Source organism: Coprinopsis cinerea, assembly GCF_000182895.1.
Source record: "Coprinopsis cinerea okayama7#130 chromosome 1 map unlocalized cont3.1, whole genome shotgun sequence".
In the NCBI taxonomy this organism is placed as follows: Eukaryota; Fungi; Basidiomycota; class Agaricomycetes; order Agaricales; family Psathyrellaceae; genus Coprinopsis; species Coprinopsis cinerea.
Window position 1 is genome coordinate 2,728,462 of NW_003307544.1, and position 19,231 is coordinate 2,747,692.

At 51.0% G+C, this 19,231-nt stretch overlaps 8 protein-coding genes across 8 annotated transcripts; 4 read left to right on the plus strand and 4 right to left on the minus strand.

Annotated features, from left to right (window-relative positions):
- Positions 1–38: 38 nt before the first annotated feature.
- Positions 39–1,834, minus strand: CC1G_01862 (hypothetical protein; the record flags this gene model as incomplete). Its single annotated transcript, XM_001829130.2, has 6 exons — positions 39–461; positions 519–659; positions 733–1,302; positions 1,355–1,374; positions 1,427–1,480; positions 1,531–1,834. 6 exons carry the CDS (start codon positions 1,832–1,834, stop codon positions 39–41), a joined length of 1,512 nt encoding a protein of 503 aa, XP_001829182.2.
- Positions 1,835–2,399: 565 nt separating this feature from the next.
- On the plus strand, positions 2,400–3,882 carry CC1G_01863 (hypothetical protein; the record flags this gene model as incomplete). Its single annotated transcript, XM_001829131.2, has 7 exons — positions 2,400–2,592; positions 2,649–2,659; positions 2,716–2,947; positions 3,001–3,486; positions 3,539–3,600; positions 3,664–3,705; positions 3,762–3,882. The coding sequence occupies exons 1-7, from the start codon at positions 2,515–2,517 to the stop codon at positions 3,880–3,882; spliced, it is 1,032 nt and encodes a 343-aa protein (XP_001829183.1). The 5' UTR covers positions 2,400–2,514.
- Positions 3,883–4,902: 1,020 nt separating this feature from the next.
- CC1G_01864 (hypothetical protein) lies at positions 4,903–7,074 on the plus strand (the record flags this gene model as incomplete). The annotated part of the gene is made up of 7 exons (XM_001829132.2): positions 4,903–5,116; positions 5,176–5,398; positions 5,457–5,597; positions 5,653–5,732; positions 5,790–6,169; positions 6,231–6,424; positions 6,477–7,074. The coding sequence occupies 7 exons, from the start codon at positions 4,903–4,905 to the stop codon at positions 7,072–7,074; spliced, it is 1,830 nt and encodes a 609-aa protein (XP_001829184.2).
- CC1G_01865 (hypothetical protein) lies at positions 6,622–7,658 on the minus strand. Its single transcript, XM_001829133.2, has 3 exons — positions 7,521–7,658; positions 7,388–7,461; positions 6,622–7,331 (listed from the first exon to the last, which is right to left on the minus strand). Exons 1-3 carry the CDS (start codon positions 7,548–7,550, stop codon positions 7,271–7,273), a joined length of 165 nt encoding a protein of 54 aa, XP_001829185.1. The 5' UTR covers positions 7,551–7,658; the 3' UTR covers positions 6,622–7,270.
- A 355-nt stretch (positions 7,659–8,013) lies between these two features.
- On the minus strand, positions 8,014–10,368 carry CC1G_01866 (TBC1 domain family member 14; the record flags this gene model as incomplete). The annotated part of the gene is made up of 7 exons (XM_001829134.2): positions 8,014–8,276; positions 8,332–8,557; positions 8,612–8,691; positions 8,721–8,737; positions 8,789–9,132; positions 9,206–9,397; positions 9,450–10,368. The coding sequence occupies 7 exons, from the start codon at positions 10,366–10,368 to the stop codon at positions 8,096–8,098; spliced, it is 1,959 nt and encodes a 652-aa protein (XP_001829186.2). The 3' UTR covers positions 8,014–8,095.
- Positions 10,369–10,651: 283 nt separating this feature from the next.
- CC1G_01867 (hypothetical protein) lies at positions 10,652–12,901 on the plus strand (the record flags this gene model as incomplete). Its single annotated transcript, XM_001829135.2, has 3 exons — positions 10,652–11,523; positions 11,572–12,571; positions 12,623–12,901. The coding sequence occupies 3 exons, from the start codon at positions 10,652–10,654 to the stop codon at positions 12,899–12,901; spliced, it is 2,151 nt and encodes a 716-aa protein (XP_001829187.2).
- A 364-nt stretch (positions 12,902–13,265) lies between these two features.
- On the plus strand, positions 13,266–14,591 carry CC1G_01868 (inorganic diphosphatase; the record flags this gene model as incomplete). Its single annotated transcript, XM_001829136.2, has 7 exons — positions 13,266–13,275; positions 13,329–13,367; positions 13,439–13,692; positions 13,757–14,031; positions 14,093–14,257; positions 14,306–14,415; positions 14,469–14,591. The coding sequence occupies 7 exons, from the start codon at positions 13,266–13,268 to the stop codon at positions 14,504–14,506; spliced, it is 891 nt and encodes a 296-aa protein (XP_001829188.1). The 3' UTR covers positions 14,507–14,591.
- Positions 14,592–14,759: 168 nt separating this feature from the next.
- CC1G_01869 (nucleoporin Pom152) lies at positions 14,760–19,128 on the minus strand (the record flags this gene model as incomplete). Its single annotated transcript, XM_001829137.2, has 11 exons — positions 14,760–14,774; positions 14,812–15,211; positions 15,268–15,934; positions 15,991–16,177; positions 16,238–16,354; positions 16,405–16,500; positions 16,551–16,627; positions 16,681–17,128; positions 17,311–18,662; positions 18,721–18,811; positions 19,024–19,128. The coding sequence occupies 11 exons, from the start codon at positions 19,126–19,128 to the stop codon at positions 14,760–14,762; spliced, it is 3,555 nt and encodes a 1,184-aa protein (XP_001829189.2).
- Positions 19,129–19,231: the final 103 nt, after the last annotated feature.

Here is a 19,231-nt window from a genome sequence, read left to right on the forward strand (position 1 = left end):
CATCGAGAGAAGAAAACCAGTAAATGTCCGTGTAGATATTAATGATCGTCGGCACCAACTTTCCCCCACTTCACTGTCCTGACGGATCCATCTTGCCATGACTGCACCCTTCTTCTGGCGAGAATGGACATGGTAGATCGGTCGGTTCCTACGAAGCCCATTCCAGACGACTGGATTCCTGCGTCGATAAGCACTGGGTACCACGTCCCATATCGTTCAACTGTATCAGAATGGTCCACCTCGAGCCACCCTCTAGATCGGACGTCTTTCCACCACGTCTCATCCCGTTCGTCACTCGTCATGATGACATGCTCAACGACGATACCCTTCCTATCAAAGAGCTCCTTCTTCACCTCTTCCACGCGTCTTTCCACTACATCTAGTGGCGCGAAGCATTCGTCTAGAGGTACGTCATTGCACCAGTTTTTGAAGTCTCCATGTCGGATATGGATGGTTATCCACTAGGATCGGCAACGCATTAGGGAGAGGTGTCGAACACGCTATTAATGAAAACTCACTGCCGGAGTCTTCTCGCCCTCGGGTACTCCGATAGTTCGCCTCACGTATTGGTCTATCAAGTCTTGAACCTTTGAAGACCAGTGAAGATGTTGGCCAACGAATCGCCAAGCTGGGCTGAAGTCAAAGTCGTATTCGAACGGCTAAAGAAGTCAATCAGAGGGGTAAGAGCATTAGACTCAAGGTTCAGTCTCACAAAAAGGACTAATCACGGACCTGGTGGGCACAGACGTAATACAGATAGTCATAACAGAGCAATTGCTCGTCTGGCGGTAGCCGAACCTTGTTAATCTCGGATTCTCGTGGATTCCCCAAATTCTCTTTACGATGTTCCGGGAATGCCAGTGCTGCAAGAGACCAGAAGGTGACGTGCAGATCGTGGATGTAATTCGGGATCAGCTTGATCCAGCTTGGGGCGAGCGTGTAGGAGATATCTGTGGAGAGCGATGTCAGAATTGTAGGGCGAGTATAATTAAACGGGGGACGGGACCGGATACCAAGTGAGAGAAGATTAGGGATGGGACTCCTTCGAGGAAATCGTTCCCGTTCTTGAACTGCTTCCCAGGTGTTCCAGCAGCCGAGTTCTTCGAGCTCCGTGCTGTTGGGGTTCTTGACTTCATGCCATTCAAGGATGGGGGTTCGGATCGCGGTTCGAAGTCTTTGGACATCAAAGACCTCACTTAAGACGATTGGCCGGACAGTGTCCAACCCGCCAATGTGTGACGGTGTGAAGGGTGGGATTATAGGTATCCGTTCCGTTATTATGCCGAGATAGATGAGGTTTATCTGAGAGAAGGATAAGTCGATTGCCAAAATATGTAGAGGGTTGGCGACTTACATATGTCATGACATCGTTTGCTACGAGGTAGTTTCAGTAGAGGCAAAGAGACTGAACATAAAGTGTACATACTCCATCCAGCAGATATCCAGGAGGTGATGTACTTTTTGTCAGCCAGCAAGTTATCTTGAGAGTAGTCAGAAGTGAGTGAAAGGGGCGCAAAAGAGGAATATTACCTCTAAACCTTGAGGTTGGAGGCCCCCGGATAAAACGAGAAGGATCAAGTGGGTCAATGGCAACTCCAGGAAGTTGCTCAGAGCTTTCTGGGAGGAAAGATGGTTCGACATCGGAGAGTGGCTTCTGGGAGAGCCCCTGGGACCAGAGCCCGGAGGAGATGATACCAGCGACGGAAAATACGGCCACAGAGATGCAAGCGATAGTAAAGAAGGGATGGAGCACCAAGCCCAGACCCTGGCGTTTTCGGTTAACGTTGTTGGTGGCCCCAGTCAGCAAGTTGTTGGCCTCCGAGTCCGAGTCCATAATTAATTCACCAGCATCAAGGAGTGTAGGGGGAAAAGAAGGGCGAGCGCACGAGTCCCCCACTCTGAACGCGCAGAAGCAGTATATGTGGAATGACAGATCCCGGTTCCGTTTGATGGCACGCAGGTTGATGGGATTAGTTCGCGGAGTCTAATTTGGGTTCCGACAGCCCAAATCTGTTTTGAACCAGCTCGTTTGTTTGTTCCTCGTCAACATTTGTTCGTGCTTGTTTCTCTCCGAGTTCCAGAAGCGAAAGTTCAAGGAACCCAGACATTGTATTGACCAAAACTATCGAAAAGCTTGTCAGCCAATGCTCTTCTTCTTTCCATGTCTTCCCTCGAACTTTAGACTGAAAACCGGGCAACAAATTGCGATTATGCTTTCGGTTCTAGCGCGGCGCATTTTTGAAGTACAAATCAACCTTTTGGTCTCATGAGTCGGCATCCGATTGTTCATCAAGATGCTGTTACGGCAAGCCCATCTGGGAATGATCTTCAATTCAGTCCCCAGGGCCCCCGTCAGATACAGTTTATTATAGCCCCACCGTCCAGGTCACCTTCCCTGTCAGCCACCATCTCCTGTGGTAAAGTCCCTGGCCTCGACCCTTTGTGGGCATCCATTCGTTCGACCTTGCTTCCGTTCCTCCCCCATCCTAATCGCTGGCAGACCTCTGCTTCAACATGGCGGCTCTAGCAATCGATGTCAACCAACTCAAGGTCGCCGCAGTGGTGGCCTTCTACATGTGCTCGGCGCTAATCGTAAGTACTTTGTCATTTGGCTCGATGTCGTGAAGCGTTGACACGGCCTCCCTTAGATGGTCTTCGTGTACGTTTGAGAGGCCTTCTCGGAGTCAGAAGTGCAGCTCACTCACTGGATTCTAGTAACAAGGCCGTGTTGAACAACTCCCCGGACCTCCCCCTTCTCTTCCTTCTCTTCCAGCTACTTATCGCCGTCATTTTGCTCCACGTATCGGCCGCCTTCAGTAGCAAGATCGAGATACCCAAGTTCGACAAAGCTGTTGCAAAAAAGCTCATCCCTGTCGTGACTGTCAACATCGTTGGCCTTGTATTCAATACTTTGTGTCTCCGAGATGTTGAAGCGTCCTTCTTCCAGGTGAGTACGCTTGGGAGGCTCTTATGCCGCTTTACTGATGCTTTCTCGCATAGATTGCAAGGGGACTGGTTCTGCCGCTCACTATTGTTGTCTCCTCTGCCCACACCAGAACAACTCCAGGGAAGAAAGTTGTTTTTGCAGCAGCAGTTGTCACGGTGGGCTTTATGATCGGCGTTGCGCCCTCGAAGGATCTCCCGAAGTCATCCATCCCGTCAACGTTGTCGCTCTTTTACGGGGTCCTCTCCTCCCTCTTCATTGCTTTCCATGCCGTCTTGATTAAGAGCTCGTTACCTCACTGTAACAACTCGACGATCCAGCTCGCTTGGTGGACAAATGTCGGCTCCGCCGTGATGCTGTTCCCATTCGTATGGATTCACGGGGAGCCCTGGAAAGTTTTGGATCTGTATTTCTTGGAGAATTGGGACTGGAGGGTCTTTGCCTGGGGAACTCTTGTCACTGGCGTCTTTGGATTCTTGCTATGCGTTGCAGGTCTCTTGAGTATCAAAGTCACTAGCCCTATCACCCACATGTTCTCTAGCGTGAGTTCTTTATTATTCTCGATTCTTTTCCCACTGTTGACCCCCCATCTAGGCTGCACGTTCCGTGCTACAGACCCTTATCGGTGTTTGGGCGTTTAAAGACATCCTGAATGTGTAAGTGGCGACTCGCTCCATCCATCCTATGTCCCTCGATTGATCCGGGGCCATTCTTCATAGAAACCGCGGCCTTTCCATCTTAATTATCCTAGTCGGAACCATGTGAGTAGCCAATTAACCTCTTTCAATATGTCGTCTCACCCACATCTCATTTGCAGGTACTATACTTGGCTTAAGTCTCAGCCCGCTTCACCGCCTTCCAATCGCCGCGAGAACGACCCCGAAGCTGCCATTCCCCTCACCTCGGGTTCGGAAGATCAAGAGAAGGAGAAGGTCTAAGGCCTCGACTCTCTCCTCTGGTGTTAAGGATATGTCAAAGGACATGATAATGACCTGTTGACTTATGATGGACAGTCCGCGCTGCCTGGATTTACACCTCCTATCATTATGATTGTTGTTGGATACTATAGTAGTTCCCTTCTGCCACTCTTTTGGACACTGACGCTCTTTTCTGTACCATGGACATCTGTAATCTTCTTGTAAGGCTTCGGCTAGTACTTATGTGTATCACTTAGCTAGTTGAATGAATCGGAATGCTGACTCTGTTCCTCGTATAACGTCAGGTGTCCTTCTCAGTTCTAACACTCCAATTGTCGTGACAGTGACTGTACGACTAGAACAAATGATTAACGAATATTGTGACGGATGTTGTGATTTGGGGGTTCTTCCAACGTCGGGCAGCGACTCGATGGCAATTCGGCGCTTCTCGAGATGCTATTAGGCTCTTTCCGTCATGGTCGCAAGAAGTGTGGGGTTTGAGAAAGGGGTTTGAATCTCGCACTCCGGGAGGGCTTGCGGGTCACACCTAAACAAACAAACAACCGATTCCATCGTCGGCCAGCGAGTGAAGCAGGAAAAAAAAGCCATCACACAATGTGGATGATTGGAATTCGCAATTATTTGCTGCGCATGTGTGCCTCTATGTAAAGGGCTATTTTTTATTCCCAGAAGTTTGCCTGCAATGTCGAGTTCTTGTACTTTCCCGAGGGCGACGAGTCCATAACGAATCCCTTCAAGTTCCGTGCAACCGGCTTTGAGATGGGCGCTTAATATTTACGAGACTTCCCCGGAACATGTGGGGCAACTGAGCAGCGCGCAGCCCTCGGGGTAAGATGTCTCTTCTCTCATTAGCTGTTTGCGGGGCTGTGGTAGGATTGCATTTCGCCAAGGACAGTAAGTATGCTTACAGCAGACCAGTAACATCGGACTGCCATAACCCCTTGTCTTCTGATGCATGCTTTGTGATTTGAGGGTGGGTACAAAAAGCCTAGCATAGGTTAAGCCATCTCCTTCTTTCTCATGAACACACCTCCTCCCTATTTCCCACATCCTAATTCCGATCTTGAAGCCCCCAAGACTGCAGCGCAGGAGGGTGAAGTGGTTCTGCAAACCGGTTCATTTCGCAATCAAACCAAAGCGCCCACACCAACTCAGCCGCCAGGGCCGAAAGGGGCTAACACCCGCGCCGTTCTATCGCTCCGCCAACAGATTGTACCTTCTTTGCCTGTTACAAGTACAAAAAAGCAGATTCTGGACATGGCTGACGGCACGATACGACCCCTACAATCTCAGCGAACGACATGCAGCTCGATATCCAGGCGTCAACTTCAGCCGCCTCGTTGAATGGCGATCCTGCAGCTCCGGGTTCCAATGGCGTTCGCAAGATCGAGAACAATGTCACCGCAGGCCCGGACAAGGGGGCGAACGGTACGGCCACAATCTCTGTTGGTCGTCGGTTGGGAGAGACAGAACTGTCCTACTATCTTCCATCGCGAGAGAATGGTGTGAACGACATGTATGTAGGTTCCGCTGCAGCTAGTTGCCTGGAGAAAGAGTTGACATTCCACTTGCAGGTACCTCCACCTGGGGTTCCGGGCTCCTGCGAACCTCGTTGCTCGTTCGCGAGTTAGAATCATCTGGGCTATCATTCGCCAGCGCCACCCTCTGCTGGCCGCTTCGATACGTATGAATGACTACGACGATGTTCGCTTCAAGTGCGTCTCCGCTCGTACTTGATTATCACCAGCGGAGAGCTGAAGTCGCGATTAGGTATCAAGCCATAGCGTCTGTCGACCTCGCCATTTCGTCCGCGGATGCTCACCTAGAATATCGAGAACAGAACAAAGATGGTAAGCGCCTTGTTGTCCACCACCCTGCTTTGGCTAGCGTCAACCCAACTTTTATAGATCTGATTGACTCGTATTTGAATGGTCCACGGACGCTCTCCAACGACCGCCTTTCTTACCTCTACATCTCGTCGCCCGATACGTCCAGCGAATCATCAACAGATGAACTCGAGTTTAACTGGATGATATGCACCACGCACTACATTGGTGATGGGATGGCTCTCCACCAGACTGCCAACGATTTCTTCACACTCCTTGGGAGCAAGAAGAACGAGGCGGAGCTCCAAGCCCTTTTAAATTCCGAGATGACTTCCAACAGGCAGGAAGGAGAGCAGCAACTGCCACTATCCATTGAAGACAGGCTTCCAGAGTCACGCCCTGAACGAATCTATGGCGCAATATCCACTGTCGATCATCTGCTATCGCAGAGGAAGTTGATTGTGAGACCCTCAATTCTTTCTGAATGCCTCATTATGACCTAACTAGCTCCCATCATATCAGGGTGGCCATGCCTTTCCTCGTCGTTCTGGGCAGCCCCGGCGGACAGTGGTACCAACAGTGTCCTTTGACCCCGAGAAGACGAAGCAGATGCTAAAGAAGTGCAAGGAGAACGGAGTATCTATTTCAAGCGTTGTCTTCGCTCTCTGCAACATTGCTTGGGCCAAAACACACACTAGAGACGGGGAATACCCAATGTATGTCATGGTTCACAGGAATCTGAAGGCTCGAACTAACGCTTATCCATAGGATGATGTACTCCGCTTTGAACTTACGACCTTACCTGAGAGCCAACGAGAACCTCAAGAGCTCGTATTGGTTCCTGGCTATCGGTTACTTCAACGTTGTACTTCCATCCTTTCTGCCTCGGGAAGGCCCAGGTGAAGCTGCCATCTTTTGGCATCGAGCACGCTCAGTCAAGCTTCAAACTTCAAAGGCAGCCAAAAGCCCGATGCTAGCCTCTCGAAGCCAAGCCATGGCTAAAGAACGGGGTCTCCGTTCTCGCATCTGGGGAATGCAAGACGATGGTGTTGAGTGCAAACTCTCTATGCCTAACCCAAAGCTTTTCGAGAACGACACGCCCGCACCTTCGAAGGCTCTCATTGGGCTGTCCTTGCTCGGAAACCTTGATGGAACCTACAAACATCAGTCCTTCTCTCCGGTGACTCTACACACCCTTACCACCGGCTCACGGCAAAGGCAGGGAGGGATGTTACTATTTGGCTACACTTTCGTTGGGAAGCTCTGGCTTAGCCTTGGTTACGATGTCAACGGATTCGACGACGAGGTTGTCCAGCGTTTCTGGAAGCACCTTCTATCCAGCGCGGACGAGTTCCTGTGCAATTGATGGCAGGCGGATGTGTGTTTCTAATTGGTTAGGATTGAATATACCCTGGATATAATGGATAAAAATACACCGGTAATAAAACTGCTACTCTAATCGTCAAAACAGTGAAGATAAAGTACATGCAAACAACAGCGAAAACCGAAACGCGGGTGGGTGAATGTCGTACAGTGGAGGGTTGAATGGACAAGGACATTGTTTATGCGTGTGCCAGCTGATGACGCGCACGAGCGAAAGCAGGCTGAGGCTTGATCATGCCACTGGAAGGCATGTGAGTTGCTGCTTCGCGGAAGGTAGGAGAGATGAAGATACTCACGGTACTGGCTTGTAGTATGACCGAACTGCAAGGCCAATGAATAGGGTCTCGAGACCAGCCCAAAGAGCAAGGGTCTGAAAGAACATCCAAGCCAAATTTAATAACAGATAACATTCTCGAGATGGCGGCGCACCTTGTAGCGGGAGAGCCAGAGGTAGTACATGGTGGTGATTGGTGGAGGTTGGAGTTGGCTTGAAACTGGATCGGGGTGTCTAAGAAGACGAAGAGAGTGACCGAGGCAATGGGACCCTTTTGAGTAACTCTAACTCTGGGGATTTGGTGGTTCTGAACCTGGGTTCTTAGAAGACACTCATGTCTGGCTTTTATCTGGATTTAGGCCCTCGCTCAAGACCGGAGAGGTCGATGATCGAATATTCTAGCCACTACAAGAGAACGCAGTGGATCAGTTCGAAAACAATCGATTGCGAAAGGCCGTGAACGGGAAACAAGGCGGGGCAGGGCTGTGATACGCTGACCTCCATTCTAACGGGGTCGAGGACCAGTCGCGTCCTGGTCGCGTCTCCGTTCTACGCGGTCATGGGCCGTGGCGGCGTTTGCCGACTCACTTCCAGAACCTCCAGTCAATCAAACACAAACAGCTTCCGCGGATCCAGGCCCATATCCGTTCCGAATGGCACATCGATGCCCAATAATGTGATTCAGATTGGTACCCTATCCTTCTCCAAGCAACAAAATAGCCCAACAAGTCTATACATCGGGGAGTTCTCGCTGTATCAATCGCGTCCATGTGCTTTCCTTCCACCAATCGTCCATATGATCAATTCTCTCCCAGAGGGTCTCCTCGTCAACACCGTAAATTTCATACTTTCCGCCATCTAGCCGCATCCCTTCACGCTTAGCCACGTCCAATGCCGCCCGGTTCTCTCCCCTACACGACAAATATTAGGCTTTAATGACGAAGATCGTCGGCGGAAGAGACCTACTTGAGCAGTTCCAGAAGCTCCTTTCGATCGGGAAAGAAAAGCCTAGGTTCCATTACTGCGAGCATGCCGAGTGCTGCGCGGTATAGGAAGGAGTCACCTTCAAGCAGAATGACATCCCATATCCTTGCGCAGGCTTCGAAAGGCAGATGATCAAGGAACAGGGGCACTAGCCAGTCGGGTAGGTATGCCGAAGGTGATATTTGGTGCTGCTTAAAGTTGAAGTAGACTTGAGAGAGAGGTTACTCGGCTGGACGCTACTCTATCACTTGATACGACGTACTCTTGGGCATCCCATCAGCGAGAAGGGTATCGAAAATTCTATAGCGGCGACGGTACAGGTTAGGGCTAGAGTCGGTTGATCTGGTTCAATTTGACGACTGAAATCTCACCGATAGTAAGCTTCCACCTATTGACTGACGTCAGAAACAAGGTCAGCGGAGAATAACTGGCAGCTCACATCGTCTTTGGAACGTTCGCCGCCAAAGAAGCTTCGCAGACAATGTCGGTCCAACAGGTTGCGCATGACGATGAATGCATTCTGAATAGGCATGTTAATGAGCAACATCGCTGCTACCCTCGCTGCTCCTGCGGTATACCCAAGACCCTCGTCAGCGCGAGCAACGACCCATGCATATAACATCTCTTTCAGATCCTCATAGAGCGGTCCTGTCTCATGATGGAATATATGGATTGCAGGGAGAGTTGTGCGAACATCTTCCTCTAGAAGGTTGAGAGCCTCTGCAGGGAAGGCTCCTGCATTCAGCGCGCGTTTGGCTCTGGACAAGCAAGTACGGAAGTGATCTGAGATTGGAGTCAGACTAGGTTCTACGGAAGACGAATGTGGACCAGCCTTTGTTGAGAGCAAGTGGGTTACCAACAGCCTTCTCCCACATTGTAGCGCGAAGCTTCGTCGGTATACCCTGCCACCATAGTTTCCGCAAATTGGGATTCCTGAAGACAACCTTCCAATCCGGCACAATCTCTGCTTCCCATCGCGCAAGGTTCTCCTCAATCGCTTTCTCTCGTTGGAGCCGTCGGTCTTGTAGAGCCTTCCGTCGCTTTTCAGCTGAACAGGAGTCAATTAAAGGGTCTTATGAAAGATGGAAGCAACGACGGACCAGCTAATCGACTCTGCTTCATCATATTCTGCCAATCTGAGAGATGCTTGTCATCTTCCTTCCTAGGTTTTGGCGGTAGGAAAGTTGGCCGTGTCTTGCTGCGTACTTTCTCGAACAGGCTGGGCCCCGAGACAGTTGAGCGACTGGATTTATGTCCTTGAGGTTTCTCGTACAGTAGTTTGCCGGGACTGGGATCGGGAAGCGAAGACGTGCTGGCTACATGGTGGCTGGACGATGGCGACGAGGCTACAGTGTGGGGACGAGATGCGGGTGCAGAGTTGCTCGAGGGACCGGGAATAGGTAGAGGAACGACTGTCGGAGAGCTGGCCTCCGTCTTATCTGGGCGCTGTTCATGAACAACTTCCTGTGAACCGTTGGATGCCGAACCATTCGCTGAATGAGGTTGAGGTTCTGAAGTCACAGTTACTCGATGCAAAGGATCCTTGGAAGCATCGATGATTACGGTGGGATACGGGTGCTGTGTAAATTCTGGCAGCCGGGGAGTTTCAGGACGAGGAGGGTCAGACTTCTTCTCTTCTTCCTCCTCTTCAACGTCAGAATGACTTTCGACATGTGCCGATAGCGATAGTGCTGAGAGTTGCGACGACAGTGGAGATTCCAGTGTTGGCGATGTCCATTCTCCAGCATTGCCATAGCGGTGTGCGTGAAAGTCAGAGCTGGAACCAGACAGAGGGCTGGTAAAGAAAGCGCCCGTTGTTGAGCCAGTATGCTCACTGGCCGATTCGCCTTCCTCCCAAAGATCCAAATGTGGCGGTAGGTTCTTCTCGAGCTCTTTGCGGACGGTGTCGCGCGAGAAGACAAATCCCGAATCTACATCGTCGTCTCCGTCGTCAAATGCATCGTCAACGTTAAGAACGGCAGCTGGGGCTTTCGATTCATCGGCGGCGATGATGGCCATAATACAAGTCTGGAATTAATGCGCCAAATGAGAGTGGTGTGGTTGTAGACTGCGGATTGGTGACGGTAGACGGTAGAAAGGAAGTTAATGGCCGTTGTTGTGGCTTGCATGGTCGTCACGAGTATCGCGGCCAACAACGCGCTTAATGGTCTTGCCTGCAACCATCACCATCCCTTGAATGTGCATCGCCTCAAAGCCCTGGTTTCTCGACGACGACGGCAATATATCGATGTGTTTGGGGAATCTCTAATATCAGAATCCACGACGACCACAGACTAGAATCATGATCGCAGAGATTTTACTTATCCTCGCCGGCCATTCGTCGTCCCTATTCCCAACGGATTACACTTTGAACAAGGACATCATTCCCCTCCTACACCCCGGAGAAAGACAATGTCTTGAATCCCTAGGCCTTATTGCGCACAGATACCGGAAAGTTAGGTCGGCGTGCACGAGGCTGTCCCAATCATCGTCCCGGTACATCTGCGCCCTCTGCGCCTCTTTGTCGCAGATCCTGAAGGAGGAGTATGACGCATTGGTGGTAGAGACAGAGGCCAAGGTTCTCAAACGCGATGCCCTCCTTGTAGCAAGCGGCGCATTCGTACCTCTGTCCTCCGTGCGTGCCATCTTTTCCGAATGGGATGCCCCATTAGCCGCGCTCTCGACACTCATGGACGACCTGCAATCAGGGACCGAGTGGAAAGCTGGCCCCCTCATAGATATGTTGCTGTCGAGATCAAAGACGGGAGTGCATCGCGTCGCGGATATCCTATCGCGCCTTTCTGTCGCTGTGCAATGCGTATGGCGCTCACATTTGACTGCTCTCCTTGTCCACGGCTCCCTCTCGGATATCGACCCCCTTGCCAATGCAGACTACTCCCTCATCGATACTTCTATCCCTTCATGCATCACGCCAGCCTCTCGAGAATCCATTGCATACGTTGGTCGAGCGATTGGGACCGTCAAGGCGGTCAAATGGCAGAAACAATTGCCACGAGAGCTTGCGATGGAACATACCAAGATGCTGCAAAGCGTCCTCCCGGAAGACCAGCACGCGTTTGATCGTGTCATATCGCAAATCAGGACCGATGTAGGGGAATGGCTTTGGCACAATGTCCTTACTAGAAAGGATATAGACATTGCAGTGGACTCGCTGTGAGTGTTGCTCCCGTAGTGGTGTACTCATACTAACTCTTCATCCAGCGGGGACTACTTCCTGCTTAGAAATGGAGAGTTTAGCCTCTCATTAATCCGCGAAATTGAACGATTGAAAATCTCGCGTCTGACCAACCGCTCAGCTGCTGCCTCGATGATCCGGGAGCAGGACCTGAACCTTGCCTTGCTACGGGCATCTCTTGGAACCACCGCACAGCACGACCCCGCCCTAACGAAACTGCGATTCCATCTTCCATCTGGTCCTCTACGGCCACTTTTACCCTCGTTGGCAAATGTAGGCAAATCCTTCACAGGTTCGACTTCAATGAATCATTCGGGTCCATTCGACGCGTCTATATTCAATTCACATCTTCTCGGAACGCCGATGTCTCTTTTGTACAGCATCGAATGGCCACTGGACCTTTTCATCAGCAAGGTGGAGATGACAGCTTATGGGGCCGTCTTTTCCTTCTTATCTTCGATGCGAAAAACTCACATTCGAGTTCATGACTGCTGGACATCGCTGTCCAATGCCCAACGTGCGAGGCGGAAATGGACCGGCCTCGACGAGGGTGGAACTGAAGAAGATCTGAACATGCGGAAGAAATTACTCCGGCGTAGTTGGGGGATTGTTAGAGACATGGGGTGGTTCCTTGACACATTACTCGGATATGTCATGATGGACGTGGTCGACCTGGAGTTTCGAAAGCTGAAGGAAATCTTATCAAAGGAGGGTGTATCTGTTGAACCGACAGGTCGAACCGATCCAGCAACCCAGAAGTCAAGCTATCTTGATTTCACCTCCATTCGAACAATCCATTCAGGATATCTGGACCGAGTATTGAATGGATGCCTCCTGACCAATCCATCGCTCACCTCTCTCCTCGAATCGATACTAGTGACATGTGAACAGTTCGTTGCCCAAGTGGAGAGATGGGGAGGTGATGTTCTGCCGGCGCTTTTGTTCGAAGGAAGTCTTCGGCCGGGCGAAGCGGGCGTAGGAGATATGGTGAAGGAGCGGTGGTCGACCGTGGCGGACATCGACAAGGTATGTCGTGCCTAGTCTAAAAGGCTTGTCCATTGCGCTAACATATTGTAGACATTACGCCATCTGTTCGAATCCTTCTACGAACAGTTAAACTCGTCGATTTCGCAGCAGCCACTCACATCTGGGCTAGATACTTCGAGGAGTCTTTTTATTGGTTCCAGCGTGGCAAATCACTCGACTGTCAACTTCTCCAGAACGATGAAGGGTTTAGACAAGCACGTGGGTGATAGCAGGAGACACATCGAGCGATTGCTACTCCGGCTGGATTTCAACGGAGGACTATCGAAGCCCCGCAGCGAAGAGAGTGCAGATATTTTGAAGGACTTGTAGTTTTTTTGGTATATAGATAAGATAAAGCGCTTAGCGGTTGATGAGTCACGGGACGGTTGTCGACGTAGCATTCCGGTTGAATGTGTTTCTGTAACCCTTTGAATTGCCAATGTACCGGACATTATGGAGTAGCAATATCCGGAGAGCCAGTAGCTGGCAGAAACATTTAAAGGTTAGCGTCTCCTTGGAATCGCATTCTCCAATTTTCCCGGGGGATGATGTTATTATCGATGGAATTCTAATCGGCCAGATCTGTTCACAGGTAACCCCGAACCCAAGACTGAAACTTATGGCGTACAGTCCAAATACGGCTCAACGTCTGAACCAACAACTCAGGTTTCTTTCTTCCTCTTCCTCAGACAAAATGGCCTCCCGTAAGTATTAAAATCTTTCCCCTTCCTCGTCGTTCTGAACAACGAGCTCGCAGCCTACACTCCCCGCCTCATCGGTGCCCCCAACACCCTTGGTAAGTCCGTCCTCGTCGTCGGTCGTTGGAGATTCACGTAACTAACGACGTCCTCGTCGCTTTTTTTGTAGAACACCGAGTGTTCATCGAGCAGAACGGCAATGTCATCTCGCCGTTCCACGATATCCCTCTGTTCGCCGACCAGAACAACGGCATCTTCAACATGATCGTCGAAGTGCCCCGCTGGACCAACGCGAAGATGGAGATCTCCAAGGAGGAGCCCTTCAATCCTATCAAGCAGGATGTCAAGAAGGGTCGTCTCCGCTACGTCCGAAACTGCTTCCCCCACCACGGCTACATCTGGAACTACGGTGCCTTCCCTCAGGTAAGTCGCGTCCGATCCCGCCACGCGATGATGAACTCGGAAATCTTATCTATTCATTATCCAGACCTGGGAGGACCCTGCTCAGTCTCATGCTGAGACCAAGGCCAAGGGTGACAACGATCCTCTCGACGTTTGCGAGATCGGTGAGCAAGTTGGCTACGTCGGCCAGGTCAAGCAGGTCAAGGTTCTCGGCATCATGGCTCTGCTCGACGAGGGCGAGACCGACTGGAAGGTTATCGTCGTGGACGTCCAGGACCCCCTCGCTTCCAAGTTGAACGACATCGAGGACGTTGAGCGTCACCTTCCCGGACTCATCCGTGCCACCAACGAGTGGTTCCGGTATGTGGTCTTGTCCCGCCTTGGCTCATCTTCCGCCCGACTAATGCGATCATTACCATAGAATCTACAAGATTCCCGATGGCAAGCCCGAAAACACCTTTGCCTTCTCTGGCGAGGCCAAGAACAAGAAGTATGCCACCGAGATCATCCACGAATGCCATGAGGCCTGGCGCCGTCTCATTACTGGCGAGACTCCTGCTAAGACCGCCAATTACGATCTCTCCATGTATGTGGCTTGATTTTTTGGACAGCACTCTCAGCTAACTCTTCCCAGCCGCAACATCACTATCCAGAACTCCCCTGGCTTCGTCTCCAGGAACGACCCCTCCTACACTAGCCTCCCCGCCGATTCTCGCAGGCCCCCTGCTCCCATCGACCCCTCCGGTAAGAGCATTAAACATCTCGCCTTCTGTCATAGCGTTGACATTGCCATCCAGTCTCCAAGTGGTTCTACATTTCTTCCGCCCAGGTTTAAGCTCACTGGAAGGAAAGAAAAAGGAAGCAGTGTATATAGAAGTCGAAATGACAATCTGAATCATAATCTTGGTTGTGTCACCAAATTTCGTGAACGCACGTCGTGAATCATTAGCGTAAATGGTAAATGTATGTACATGTCTATGTCAGATCTGACTATGGTTGGTTGAGATGGGAGCATCATGGTCGTTGCTTGTCAGTAGGCAATTCTTGTTGCACTGGAGGATACCGACAATATTTGTCGGAAATCGAGGTCACTGTCCAAGTTCCTGCAATAAAAAGATTAGGACCAGGTCATCTTCGCACGAATCGTGTGGACATACCCTCAAGAGCGGAGAAGATCGAATATTCGTGAGTCATGACGCGAGAAACGGTATGCGTCTCCAGCACTCTTCCAGGCTTCCCGCCCTTTCTTGAGCTAGGTTCTGCGCGCTGGTACGTGAATGTGAATGGAGGCTCTCCGATGAGAGTAAACACAATCTCCGCTTGGTCGCCTTCGTGGATGTCCTGGAAGATCTTCTTGCCCTGCCCCACTTTAGCGGAAGGCAAGGGATGGACGTTGAATCTCAGGTCGGTGACGACAGCTTTGCACATCTGTTGTTGGTGGGCAATGGAAGTAATCGTAAATTCGCCAGGCTGCTGTTGAGCAATCGAGAATGGCGAGGTCTTGACTTCCTTCGTATACGACCTGCTGTTGACCCGGTATCTACAACCCGCTGTTAGTAGGTTTTTCGAATGGCACGGGGCGCATTTGTAACGTACCCGATGGTCCAAGGAGGGATGCCCTCGAGTTGGAACTGGGTGATTTCGCCAACGCAAACATCAGGTCTGTTTTCGAAGGGAATGATGGAAGCAGTCTCCGCGACATCCACCCAAATAGAGCTTAGCAAAGGATCTAATTCCGATTGCGCACAGTTGGACGAATCCGAGACAGAGTCGATGGTGACGCGGTGAGGTCCAACCGAAGCGAATTCGTATGTCGGCAAGTCGAGTTTCCAGACATTCGATGGAACTTCAACGAGCAACTTTTGAGTCTGGCTGGCTGCAACGTTCCTGACAGTGAGAGTCAACATGAACGGCGGCTGGCCTTCCAGGACGACAACGCCGTCAGACGAGGATTTATCGAGCGGAACAAAGGTGTCGTGAAGACAGTAAGTCATCCTGTTGCGGTTCTTGAAGTGAGCAGAAGGACGCATTGCGACCTGTTGTTCAAAGATCAGGCCTGGCGGTTGGTCGGCGTTCTTCTCGAGAGGATAGACGGAATCCCCAATCTGTTTAACACCGTACAGCATGCGACCGGGAGTGGATGTAAGCAGCTGGAACCGAGTTCGCGGTTGGATGCTGTTGATCGTTGGTTGCTCGATCATGTCGATTCCTCCTTGTCCGTTCGGTTGTCCGATGTTGTACATAATCTGGAAAGGGGGTCGACCTAGTGTTGCGCGGTGAACAAAAGCATGGGTTATTGGGCTATTGTGAGACACGTACCTGTCAGCTCCAAATCAACATGGTCGCTGACACCCTCGCAAACAGTCCTCAAGGTATAGCGGCCGTTATGTGTATTGAAAGTGGCTGGCGTCTCGGGCGAAAGTTTTGCAGTTGGTCTCGGAATGATGTCGACGCGATAGGTTGAAGCTTCTGACGCGATGGTACCAGGGCATTGAGAATCGTTCACCTGAAAGAAGCGTGGATGAGGGGGGCATATGGACCAACATTTGAGAATGGCAGGACTTACCGACAGCAATTCATATGTACCGGGATGGCGGACAGTGATGTGGTCATTGGGGTTTAATAACCTCGCAGTGATGTTCCTCGAGGGGGTGTCGGTTCTACGGTAAACAACACTCCATGGCTAAACGGAGGAATGAGAAGAGAACCACAAGATATGCAGGATGAACCCACCCCGCTTCCGGTCAATCTCAGAGGTAGCTTCCCTTCGTCGTTTTCTGTAATAGAGACATATCGCTCCTCGTCGGTACCGTAGAACCTAGCAGTTGGCTTTGAAAATGTCAGTAAGCTGCAGTGACAGGAGTCGTCCTGGGACTCACTCTAGTACGCTTGACGTTGACCACGATTCCTGGGGCAGAGAGGGACCTCTTGCACTTGTACGCATCCTCCACACTCACTACAGAAGGCGGTGAATACTTTACCAAGGATAGAAGCCTGCACGAGACTCACGAAGAACGATCTCAAATTGACCCCCATTTCGAACAATAGATTGAGGGACAGGAACTGAGATCGGGGCCCTCGATGTTTGAAGTCCATCAAAGCGGAGAGTCTCAGAGCTCTGTGGACCAATAACCTGCACCTCCAAATTCCAGGGGCCAGTGCCCTTGAGATCAACGGCGACGTCCACGGACTGCCCAGAGCAGCTATTGATGCTTCGTTTGGTTTTGCCCGAGATATGTGAGTCGGCAAAGTCAGCAGAAGCCAATGGGTGAATGATTTGTTCGATGCTGGGTCCACGCAACTCAACCTTGCGATAGTTGGCATCGCTGAGGCTAACGAAGGTGAAGATGTAGTGTCCGCTCCGTTCGGGTTGCAGCGTCAATTCTCCTCGAGAACTTGAGAATGTCTTGGAGTGTTCGCGGGTTGGCTCGTTGTCACGTTGGACCCTGTAGAATACCTGGAATGGTGGCGTGCCTCGTAGAATGAGGTTGGCGGAAACACCGGTGTCGCCAGAGCTGCAGATTTTATTAATCAGTCTAAGGTTAATGTTGCAGCTATGAATTGGAGCCAACCATTCATGAATACGCTTCCATTCGATTTCAGCCGAAGGCCTGGGTCGCTCAACGACTTTGCACACACTGGGGGCGAAAACAGTACCGGAGCAGTACTTGAGGCGGAAACTGTCAGTATTGGTCTCGTTTCAAGAATGAATGCAAACTGTACCTTTCCTTTGATCCCAACGATGGAGTACTCGCCAGGGCTGCCGGCCATAAGTGACGCATCCGGCTTGTCACCTGAAGCCTTGATGATTTTGTTCCAGGGTTTGTGCTTCTTGCTCGTGTCTTCAGGATCGGGCTGATACTTCATGGAAATCTCCCAAGGTCCGTCACGAGCGTCACCAGAAGAAGCTCGGATAGGCAGACTTGTTTCAGAGCCAATCAGCAATGCCTTGGGATTCTCCAAACTGCAATGGGAGAACGAAATAGCTGGTCTGGTCAAGACAACAAAGGATTGCTTCGTCGAGGTCGTCGCGGCAGTGTTGCCGTCATTTCCCATCTTCACGACGTTGCCAACTCCATCCACAATCTCCTCCAACGTATAAACGTATGTACCGGGCGAGTTCAAGGTCACAGTCAAAGGCAATTGAACTCGGTCTGGCTCTGCAACGTGCCTGGTTGATTGAACGATAGACCCGGAAGCTTGTTCAGCACGGTGGGCATGACCGTGCTCCCCTTCAATACCTTCGACCAAGAACTGTTCTTTCTGGCCATTAACGGACTTCGCCCATCGAAGGCTCAACGGTGGTACTCCGTAAACATTGATGGTCAGCTCTCGGCTGTTGTCCTGACCTGCGCATTGAACTTCTGGTTCTTGGTGACGTGATGGTGGGTCGGGGAAGGATACTGTAGGGCATGGAACCACCACAACCTCTCCGGGCGAGATGCGCGCTTCAACGTTGCCCGAACCAATGACGTGCTCCAGCTTGATGATTCCGGGCTTGGATACACGGAGATAGACAAGGTTTTGTGACTTTTCGAGGTTGGATTGAGGGCGTGAGTGTTCGTCCTCGTCGTCGTCGTCATCGTACTCATCATATTCATCTTCCTCTTCTGTTGGGGTAGGCGGCTGAGGTTTGGTCGTTTGAATAAGATCCTGGTACGCCTGGGCGATGGCCTTCAGATCCCTGGCTGAGAGATCGAATCGCTCAATTTTGGGTGGCGCGTCGGAGTGGGATTTCAATGGCGCCTGCGTGTATCTCAAACCAGCGACCTCGGTATTGTTGAGAAGGACAGGGACGAGAACGAATTTTGACGTCGGTGAGAGGCAGAAGTTGTCGCTTTGAGGGTTGAGCTGCGCAGTGCTGATTGGTGACATGCGCACGGTGTGTTGTCCGAGCAGGTGACCATCTCCAGAGGAACCAATGAGACCGAACGAGAGTGGCGCAATGTAGCTGAGGAGGTCGAAGCCCGAGGATGAGTAGATGCTACTCTCTATTTATACGCAATGAGTGTCTGACGTCGGTTCCTGGCACAGTGTAGAGCAACAGACCTGGACGACTTGATGACTTGAATGAGGCGCCACCGGTGGTGATGGTGAGTCCCCCGAACAAGAAGCAATTGATGACAGATATTGTGACGAGCTGAATAATAACGGTAGTATTTCCGTAAGTCAGCCTAGGTATTCGCAGCACTGCAAAGAGCAAGACGAGGACGGTGTCCACGATAAGCCATTTGCAACACAATGAAACACTTTCGGCGTGAGTGAGAGTGAATGACCGAAGAAAGTCTGCTACTTTGATGGTCTATTGGGATAATTAATGATTGTATTCAAAGGTAGACTGGTACTGCATACCTGGCAGAGAAGCCAAAGACTGAGAGAATACAGCCTTTGTGACGGATAGTCCAAGTAGGCTTCTGGTATGAGGGAATCCTGCTTTTTCTCTGTCTTTGACGCCATGTTCGCGTTATAAGCACGCGCAGTGCCTATATTTTAGGAGGTTCCGACAGTCACCGCCGACTGAGGTCCCGGGAGAAAGCAGAGAGGAAGCGAACTGGATGGT

What these genes read in the sequence shown, in the direction of transcription:
- CC1G_01865 (XM_001829133.2), bottom strand. Translation starts at nt 7,550, where the DNA reads ATGTACTACCTCTGGCTCTCCCGCTACAAG. An exon ending in TCTGGCTCTCCCGCTACAAG is followed by an intron (nt 7,462 to 7,520) that starts GTGCGCCGCCAT and finishes ATGTTCTTTCAG; the next exon opens with ACCCTTGCTCTTTGGGCTGG. An exon ending in TCATACTACAAGCCAGTACC is followed by an intron (nt 7,332 to 7,387) that starts GTGAGTATCTTC and finishes CATGCCTTCCAG; the next exon opens with TGGCATGATCAAGCCTCAGC.